Consider the following 10,990-nt stretch of genomic DNA (forward strand, 5'->3'; position numbering starts at 1 on the left):
GAAGAGGAAAATCTGATCAGAATGAAAGGAAACCTTGCCTCCACACCAGGACTTGAACTCAGCACCTTTTTCTTAACGTGCGAAGGTCTTACCAGCTCAACCACAGAGACTTGTGGTCGAGATACATATTTATATATTACAACATTATTATTATTATTATTATTCTATCTTTTAACTAGTACTGTATTTATATACTACTACACAGCAAAGTATTTTCATTTATATATAGCAAAGTCTGTATACTTATATACATATATAATGTATTTCATAGAATCTTGCCACTGTTCTGATTATTTAATAACAATCTGAGAAGATGTATTATTAAGATGCTATCCAATATTAATCTTAAATGACCTATTTATGACCATAATTATCTGACCATGTCACCACTTTTTTTTTTTTTTATCTTTTGTGGGGGTTACCCATTATTTTTCACCATTTTTAATTAAAATAAACACACACTGTACTACAATTAAAGAACAAACTAAAGAACTTAAAAGAAAATATGGAGAGAAGGTAGAAGAGAAATTCAAGGAACCTAACACCAAAGGAGTATGGAGTGGCCTGAAAGCAGTTACAGGAATCGGCAATCAAACACTTAAGATGAACTCTAACTTAGACTTAAATAATATGAATACTTTCTTCGTCAGATTTGATTCTGACTGTTTTAAAGATGAACTGAATGATACTGTAAGGAACGTTCAAAGTAAATTGTGTGATTTTAATATAGATTTTGATGCTAGAACTGTTAGAAATTGTCTAAAAAATGTAAAAACTTGTAAAGCGACAGGACCTGATAAGCTATCAGCTAAATTAATTAAGTTGTGTGCAAATGAACTGTGCGATATATTTTTTAGGTTATATAAATGGTCCCTCGAATCGGACACGGTACCTATTTTATGGAAAACATCCTTTATAACGCCACTACCTAAAAAACAAACCCAGTATAAATAATGATTACAGGCATATTGCCCTGACCTCAATACCAATGAAGTGCCTGGAGTCTATTGTAAAACATGCCCTGTTAAAAGAATGTAACAACAAACTAGACTGCTACCAATTTGCTTATAGGAACAAGAAAGGGGCTAGTGATGCTATACTTCTCTATGGTATCTACACTCATCTTGAAAAATCGAAATCCTATGCCCGTTCTACATTCTTCGACTTTTCTTCAGCTTTTAACACAATTCAACCTCACATCCTTCTAAAAAAACTCTCAACTCTAAATATCAACCCCACCTTATCCTATGGATTGGAGAGTTCATCACAAACAGACCTCAAATGGTTAGATTAGGAAAGCTGTTTTCAAACATGCTGTTCACAAATACCAGTGTCCCCCAGGGATGTGTTTTATCGCCCATACTTTTTTCCATATATACCAATGATTTTCGTGTTAATGGTAATTGTAACTTAATCAAATATGCAGATGATTCAGTTATCACGGGGTTGATTTTGAATGGATGTGAAGACGAATATAAAAATATTATCAGTAAGTTTGAAAGATGGTGTAAAGATAACTGTTTAATTTTAAATGCAGATAAGACTAAAGAAATAGTGTTCGACTTCAGAAGAAAGAAAGAAATGGTCGAACAAATAAAAGTTAATGATAAAGAAATTGAAACGGTTAATGAACATAAATATTTAGGAATTGTTATAGATAAAGACATGAACTGGAATGCAAATACATTAAATATTGTAAAGAAAGCTAGTCAACGTATGTATATGCTAGGAAAATTAAAGTCGTTCAATGTGTGTAATGAAATATTATCACTATTCTATCATAGTACAATTTTAAGTGTGCTATCTTATGGATGTGTAGCATGGTACAACAGCCTTACTGAGTACAATAAGATGAAAATTGATCGAATCACAAAAAATGCCCGCAAGTTGATTGAAAATGATGTAAATAAGGTTGAAGATGTCTATGAGAGAGAGTTACTCATTTAAAGAAAATTCTAGAAGACCACTTCCATCCGCTACATAAGGAACTCATTATCTGTAGATCTGGCTAACTAGTTCCTATGAAATTTAAAACAAATAGATACAGAAAATCATTTGTGCATAATTCCATCCACTTACACAACTCTAAATTTAAAAGATAACCCCTATTTATTTGCTTGAACGACCTGTATATATGTAAAATGGTTTTGTGATAACGTAATTTATTTATTTTTTATTTCGCCTTATGTATGTTTTTATCTAGTAGTTAAGATTTCAAGTGTCAACAGGAAAAATTTCATGTATACTTCATTGTAAACGTGACAATAAAGAAAATCTTATCTTATCTTATCTTATCTTATAATAATAATAATAATAAAAATAATAATAATAATAATAATAATAATGATAATAATAATGATAATAATAATGATAATAATAATGATAATAATGATAATAATAATAATAATAATAATAATAATAATAATAATAATAATAATAATAATAATAATAATAATAATAACACCAACAACAATAGGCGAGGCTTATGGCCCAGTATTGTAATATTAGGAGTAATATTATGATGATAATGTTGATAATTATGACAATGGAGATAATGATGAAAGATAACAATACTTCTGCTTTAAAATGTAAAACTCACAATTTTTGTTTACATTTAAATGTGACGCTAGTCTCAATGACGGTGCAGATATACACAAAGAAAAGCAATTGAAACAGATAAACGTATAATGCAGGCTAAGACAACGTAACATAGGATGGACCTAAGCATGTACTATTTCCAAAGGGAAGGGATGCTCTGTCCGAGTCTACCCAAATAATAATGATTACTGGTGAGGTGGCATAACGTGCCTTTTGGTAAAGTTTTTTTTTTTTAATTCAAGAGAAACAAAGTTATTAAAAGAAATTATCAAGATTTTCAGTTTTAAATTTTACGGTAATGCTTTTATTAATTGGGTTAAGTTTACTTTGATTACAGAGGATTTTTTAAACTAGTCCCTCCATGCTTTAACTGTCTTTGACTTTTGTATTTGTTTTATGCTTTTTTTCTATGTTTTATTCTTGAGTTATAAAAAGCCTAGAGAAAAAAGTGTTTGTATTATAAGTCTATAATGTTACCTTGTGCCGCTGGATATGTTGCATTCCGGAACACACCTGCTGTGCATATATGCACAACTGAGCAGACGATAGTTGGTCAATACGTTTGTCGTACAGCGAATGGCGGGATTGTTGTAGATATTTCGACAGATCTGCATTCGGTGCAAACTCCATTGCCATGGCAACTGGATCTAGTCACAAAAACACAATATAAGGAAATGTTACACAAAATAAAATAAAACATATCAACGATAATACAACAGTAAATTATGTTATTGAATTATTATTTGTTTGATAATAATAAAGTAATTCTAAATTGGAAAATGGTGCGGTAGCGATGATCTCATTGTTTATGGGGGGTCTGGGATAGTTTTAGGTTATCATTTATTATTTTTATTATTTTTATTATGTTTATCATTTTTATTATTATTATTTTTATTATTATTATTATTATTATTATTATTATTATTATTATTATTATTATTATTAATAATAATAAAACAGTGATCCTTTGAATATGATAGCGTACGTACCCCTGATTCCTGTGAAGCCGAGTAAACGGACAATGTTCTCATGGTTTGGCAACATTCTGATCATCTTAATCTTGTGCAACAATGTTTCTTTTTCTCCTACTTTACTGTCATCTAAAGTAAGTTAGAATAACAGTTAGACGCCATCCAAGCCACAAATCCGAGAAGGCCTAATCAATTAATTTTACATTACGATATTCTCCGAATAAATGTAATAATAAGTGAAACTTAACGTGTGTTCTGTATCAACTTTATCTCTTATACACATCTGTGTTTCTGGTCTGTATTTGGTCTACCTCTTGTGTCTCCACAAATGTACCATCGATGTCTGCTACAACTGCTCTTCCAAAGTCCGTAATCTTGCAAACCTTGTTGTCACCAACCAAAATATTTCTCGCTCCTAGGTTCCTGTGAATAATCTGCAACAAATATGCGGGTAATAATAACATTATTAATTATAACGCTATACTGATATGAGGATGATAATAATAATAATAATAATAATAATAATAATAATAATAATAATAATAATAATAAAAATAAGAGACAGCCTCGAAATCGGTATAACATAACATACAAATAAATCTCAATAAAGCATTTAATTACATGCATTATAACCTATTATATAACTTTAAAACTTAAGCATTACAATATAGGCCTATTTAAACTTTTAAAATTAGGTGCAGGTCGAAGAATTACATTATCTACAAATAAACTGATGGTTTAATAATAAAACAAATTTTTAGTTCTTATTAACATTAATATTCAACTTCTTTCGCAAATTATATAGAGTACGATATTATTTACTGCATTTTAGTTTAGAATACCGTCTCATAATAAGTAAATACAGTAAACCAACCCTTTACCAAATTTTGGTAGAGTTTGTAGAAAAGGTATTGGAATTCCAATATTTTCCACAACCCACCATATATTTGTTTGGATTATATACAGTATTACATTGTATTGTTATTTTTCAGTATTTTGCTATGTATATATTCGAGCACTGCCTACCATCATTTTATCATATATAATAAAATAAGGTAACATAACATCACATTACATTTATTCTCAAAGAATTCATCTTGTTTCAGAAAAAAATTAATGGAAATTTTCTCTGAAGGAACCAACAATTTTGTTGACTTGCTACGTTTCAGCTCCTGTTTCAGAAGCTGTGATCACGCAAAAGGTGTAGTGTCGTCATCCATCTATCTTCTTGTTGACATGAATTCAGCCACATTTCAGTACGACTACTTACTTCCCAAATATCCGCAAGGGGAGGGAACCAGCTAATAGCTGATAACAAGAAGATAGATGGTACTACTAGTCACAGAGGCATGATGGATGACGACACTACACCATTACGTCATTCGTGTGATCGAGGCTACTGAGAACATAGATGCAACGTAGCAGATAAGTCTACTAAATTATTGGTTTATCAACTGATGACTTCAATTAAATAAAATTTATTGTTCAATAAAACAATTGGGAATTTGTTTTCCTCTGACAATAAAGACAAAAATCAATTACAACTAAAATACAACTGATAAAAAAAAGTTGAATAATGTGTATATTATATGCAATATATTCAAATATAGGGGAGATATTTCATACGTAATTACATATTATTTGTTAATCTGTTATAAGTCTGTTATTTGCAGTAGGAAATTATTCTCATAATGGCTACGGTACCTGGTGAAACTGTTAGTGCAAATGGAGAAGCATACTCGTCTTCCATTATCTCTTTCTTCTTGGGTTTCTCGGTCACCGGTGGTGGCCTAGACGTTGGTGTATATGCAAGCGGAGGGTGATATGGAGCTGTGTAAATATCAACAGTTTCCTCCTAAAGGGTAAAATTTGTATCAAAGAATATAAAGCGAAAGTGTTTTATTTTTTCACCAAAAGAAAATAATAATTTATGTAAACATGCTGTTTCATCGTTGCCTTACATTGGTGTAGCATGGGTTTTGATGTCCAATGTCATCTCCAAACGTTTCAGGCTGAAATGTAAGAAAATAATGCATAGCTATAATGATAAAAACATTGGTAGGCCTATAAATAGATTAAAGGTAGTTACAATCATAAATATTAATTATTATTATTAAAGTAATGTTATCATTAAAGTAAAAATATTAATGAAACATAACTGCAATATTTATAAAAATTGTTTAAAATTCGGTTTTAAATAAATAATAATATAAATAAAAATAATAAACGTTTGAAAATATTGTGTATGAGGGTGGCCAGTTCGTTCCACCTGGCTTATTAACCTCCCAAATTATTTTCATCCAGGTACTAATATAATGCTGAGTGAATTTAGAGCCTTTTTTGTCGGGATTTTTTTTTTATTAGTATGATAGCCAAGCGTCATAACTACTTAACATTCCACCTGGACTATATAACAGATAGGCATAGGATTTGCCTTTTTTAATGTTTCGCTTACTGATTGGAAAAATTGTCTCCAAATAACTCAATATTGGATATTGACATTGCTTTCAAAGTTTTCTAATAATTTATTAATATTATTTGTGCTTACATATTTTTTAAAAACAGAATTGATAATCGTGTAATTAAATATTAAAAATAAGCAAATATAGTTACAAATCGATTACATGAAATTTTTCTAAACTGATGATTTAAAATGAAAATCGTTGAACTTCACATTTATGAACTGTTATGATAAACTTACATCACGCCTATTTCGCTTTTGCATTACCAGTGCGACAAGTATCAACCATAGAACCACAAACACTACAACCGCTGCTATAATGCCGATTAATACTCCAGTCCCCAAACCGTCGTCTTCTGTTTTTGTTTCCTGAGCATCGTTGGTACCACTGAAAGAGGCTACAGCAACCTAGTTGAAAATAGTGTATAAATATATTTTTTTAAATATAAACTACGATATTATTAAGTATTAAGTTATCTAATTAAATAAATGTCAAAACAGTTTTTGCTGATTTACTGTCTTCTTTGAAAAATGAATAAGGCCTGGACCTGCAATTTGTATAATTATATTGATGATTGTAGAAAATCATTTTATATAATTTTATTATTTTAACTTTTATTTTCCAATTTCATAGTCATACGTACCTCTATATCCTGCGAGATGTTTAGTAAAGCATTGTTTTTTAATGTCACCCTTAAAGTTGCAGTAGTACCCAATTCTTGATCACTTTGATCAAGTGTCGGGGTTATGTCTAATTGCAACTTGTAACAAAACTTATTGACAAGTATACAATAACAATCGGTAGGAACACAGTCGCCAGTCTAAAAAAGATTATATTATTAATAATTATAATTGATTTATTGTTCCATCAAATTCATATTGGTAATGAAGTATTATGCAAACACATTTTGTTAATGGAAAAGTAATACGAATGGATAGCGGCCTCCCAGATAAGGTATGTCTACTGTTTTTAGTGCAAGTTCTCTGTTAGGAATTATCATGAAATCATTCTTCTCAACCTAAACGCCATTTAAATGAAAATTTAATTTCCGAGAACCTGGCAACTACCACTGGGAGACATCCAGAGGCCTAACATTTCGTGGTACGTAATTACCATCATGGATTAATTAAACGATAAGACTAAATTACCAACGAACACACAATATTCTGGGCGGATGCAGGAGGAGAGTGCGGTTGCACCCCCCTAAATTTTATTAAGAAAAATAATTGTTGTATTATATTGTAATGAATCATTGGTAAGATTTTTAAGGTACCCATCTTCACGGACCCATGAGCGCAGATCACTGGGGAAGGAAAACACGTCCCCTCCCCCACATGAGAAAGGCTTGGTTCCCTCTCACTTTTCGGGAATCAAGAAGATATGCCTGGAAATAAATGCATAAATGACTCAGGTTTTTAACGAAAGAGCGCGGTAGGCATACAGCCAGAGTACATTTTATTTTATAGCAAGATACCGGTATACTCTGCCCACAAACATCTGAATTATCTATCATACACGATTCGAGCTCGCTTGCCTTTATTATAATTTGAGAAGTATGACAAAAAGCGTGCAAAGATAAAATTGGTTTTCGGCACATGAACGCAAAGTAAATACATCAAAGACAATAAAGTTTTAGTTTCTATAGTACATCACAGTGATTTTTATATCGATAATAATGAATTTTACATGTAAGAGTGTCATATCCGGCAATCTAGAGGTAGAATTTTCCCAAATTTTACCAACTCAGCCACAACTGTGGCTGAGATGCGTGTGGACTCAAGTTTTGAAGTAGGTAAAGTAAATACATCAAAGAAATGTTTTTAAGTTGTATTTTCTATGGTACCGTACATCACACATTGTCTATGGTACCGTACATCACGGAAATAGCTGATTAAATGTCATGAGAAAAAAAAAATATGAAAATTTGTTGGCGCTTTATTTTGACTATATAATGATATAGTGATATGATGATGATGAATTTTACTATTATAAATGTGTCATTTCCGGCCATCTACAGGTATTATTTCTTCAATTTTTGCACGTAGGGCTACTGCCTACAGCCAAATCCTCCATCCGCCCCAGATATTTAAAAAACTGAAGAAAAACGAAATGTTGATATTAACAATCTGTTTCAATGTTTATATACAATAATAAGCAAAAGATCGTATCTGTTTTCTGGTGCTGCTATAACAAAGATCTAGCGGCGCCATCCACTGCTCAGTGATCCACTAGCCAGTTGCTCAGGTTAGGCCGCTGGAAGTCCTCATTGAAAAGTTGCGAGACGTTGCAGTTGTTTCAAAATAGACCTGATAAAAGGCGTATATAAAACAAATGTTCTGTGTTCTTTGATTCAGATTTGTGGCTTTCTAGGTATTCAGAACCGGGCCGCAAGTTTCAAAAGAAACCCTCTACGCAGAAATTTGGAAAATAATATAGTGATTAAGGGATACCAAAAATAGATCTTATATGAGTGCGCTTCTTATCATTTATCTGACTATCGTTGAGTATACATGCCCCTTGCTCTCCTGAAGTTGAAGTTCATAGGAATTTACTTAATTGTGGGAATATTATAAACAGTGCCTTCTAATGATTCATATTATAATGCAAGAAACTCGACCGATAGGCTTATTCGTTTTTGTTTACCTTAATTACACAGAAAATACAACTAGACCTAACATCAAATAATTTATCCCTTAAAACAGCTCCCATATAGCAGCTCGATGCTTACTTCTATTGTTGGCGTGTTAAGCATAATATTTTAGATTGCTTGAATTGATCAAAAGCTGTTATGGTTTTCGGAGTTTTGTACATAATGAAAACATTGATATTTTGTACATAGGATTGCCATTTCAGGAAATCTAGAGAAGTCATATCTTTAAAATTGTCATATTCTTTCAATTTTTAAAACCTTGCCCCAAATGGGGTAAGTCTGAGGTGATTGTAGACTGTCTGTTCGTTCGTTCCTTGGCACAAGGACAAAGGACACTTATTTGTTCTTTTTACACAATGGCCTCTGGCCCATATAAATATAGGTTGACATCAAATTAAAAAGCAATATAATCGTTTGTACGTTTAAATGATAAATATAAACATTTAGATAAATCATTAATAATATTGGGAGCACTGGTGGATATTAAAAGACTGAATTTGATAATATAGACGGACTTGAACTAATATGCAGTAGAAAGTATTTCTAATGTTTCAATAAAATGGGCAAATCAATGTAAAATGGTATTCATTTTGATCTAAATTAAATGAGCAACATTTGCTTTTTCTATTATTTCAATCTGATTTGATCCATTTACCAGTTTCAATTTCAAGTTTGAGGATACCTAGACGAAGTTATGTCAGAATCCGTCTATATTTCAAATTAAGGTGTAATAAATAGGTATCAACATTGAGGTAGGTTGTTTTTAAACGTAATATAGTATTTAAGTTTTGGAATTGAATCAATTTTCCCTTTAATGTCGGTTAAACGTAGAGTAAATTCGGAAATAAATTAGTCATGATTAGTAACATTCTGTGCGTACGAAATATCCCCAAATCAAATAAAACATAAAACATGTGTTTGATATAGTAATCCCAACATTCACCAGTTGAATTTGCTTTTCTAAACTGAAAATGATAACATTTAGAAATAAAGCTAAAATTTTCTGCATTCAGTAAACGTAACCAACCACGCCAATAGCATTTCCCAACTTGGCACATGTTTGTCCGCAACAATGTGTGACGACAGAATATTCCATTTTCAGCTGTATTTAACCACAATGATTCATTCATTCTCCATTAAAAGTGAGTCTTGATTAAATGGTTTACTTACGACTATTAAATCAGTTTCGTAGCCTTCTGATAAAATGTTTTCATCTTTTTTGGAAATCATCTGCCAACGAACACTCATGATTCCACTTTGTCGATCGTACGCAGTCACGCGTGCACTATATTCACAAAATATTCAGTGTTAAGTAAGGTTCACATGAATATAAATTGATTACAATTATTTTTTCCCCTCCATGTTTAAACCATAATATTTTACTTACATGCCATTCCTCGCTGCAAATTCATCAATTTGGGGTGGCGTAAAATCAATGTGGATTGATACAAAATCTGTCTTTGTGTTTCCAACTACATCAGTCGCCCGAACCCAAAACCCATAAGTTTCGGCGTCCTCTGCATTATCTAATTGATCAACGAACATTTCGCCCTGAAAAATGGAAAGATACTTTATCTGTTACCTCTAAATTTTACTATTGCTCATTTTTGTCATTTCGTTACTTAGCACACAATTTCAAATAAAATACTTAACATAATTAAAATATACTATTTCATAATATAGTAATGTATTTTGATCAAGATACCAGATCACTCTGTAAAGCTATCCAATTGGGCTGAAACGAGGGAAATGTTGCTCCGCCTACACTATCATTACCGAGTCCAACTTCAAACTTAACAATTCCATCGCGATTATCAATGGCCGATAGGGGGCGACCAGCTGGAGCAGCCTCAGAATCATAATCTTCATTAATGACGCTATTATCTGGTTCAATGGCGAGTAATAATTTTTCGTCTATATGTAGCTGGTTCACAAAATGACCCTGCCATGATACGCTTATCTGATAAAATAATAATAAGAGTAGATCTATTTCCTGAATGATCAATAGATTAAACATCAACTCTACATTTAGAAAATTCGATTTCAATCGATCAAGAATATTATTTATAAAATGTCCATTATCACCATCACTGCCAACAACATCATTATATCATCATAATTATCAGAATCACATTGTCATCGCATAATAATCACCCTGATCATTACAAGAAAAATCATCATTATTATTACCATGCTTCATCATCATCCCCTTCATTGTTATACATCTTACTCTTCATTCCATTGTTTAACCTTACATTTTTATCACCAGTAGTCCACACGTCCGATTCCAGCAGATTGAGCTTTTCTCC

General features: G+C 31.6%; 1 protein-coding gene across 1 annotated transcript; it reads right to left on the reverse strand.

Annotated features, from left to right (window-relative positions):
• Positions 1 to 3,835: 3,835 nt before the first annotated feature.
• LOC117121630 lies at positions 3,836 to 10,984 on the reverse strand. Its single transcript, XM_033266873.1, has 10 exons — positions 10,937 to 10,984; positions 10,387 to 10,641; positions 10,069 to 10,232; positions 9,852 to 9,966; positions 6,675 to 6,851; positions 6,271 to 6,438; positions 5,531 to 5,581; positions 5,274 to 5,424; positions 4,840 to 4,877; positions 3,836 to 4,003 (listed from the first exon to the last, which is right to left on the reverse strand). The coding sequence occupies exons 3-10, from the start codon at positions 10,224 to 10,226 to the stop codon at positions 3,836 to 3,838; spliced, it is 1,026 nt and encodes a 341-aa protein (XP_033122764.1). The 5' UTR covers positions 10,227 to 10,232; positions 10,387 to 10,641; positions 10,937 to 10,984.
• Positions 10,985 to 10,990: the final 6 nt, after the last annotated feature.

This window comes from Anneissia japonica, unplaced genomic scaffold, assembly GCF_011630105.1.
Source record: "Anneissia japonica isolate Jap-2015-1 unplaced genomic scaffold, ASM1163010v1 scaffold288218_len27753_cov110, whole genome shotgun sequence".
Classification (NCBI taxonomy): domain Eukaryota; kingdom Metazoa; phylum Echinodermata; class Crinoidea; order Comatulida; family Comatulidae; genus Anneissia; species Anneissia japonica.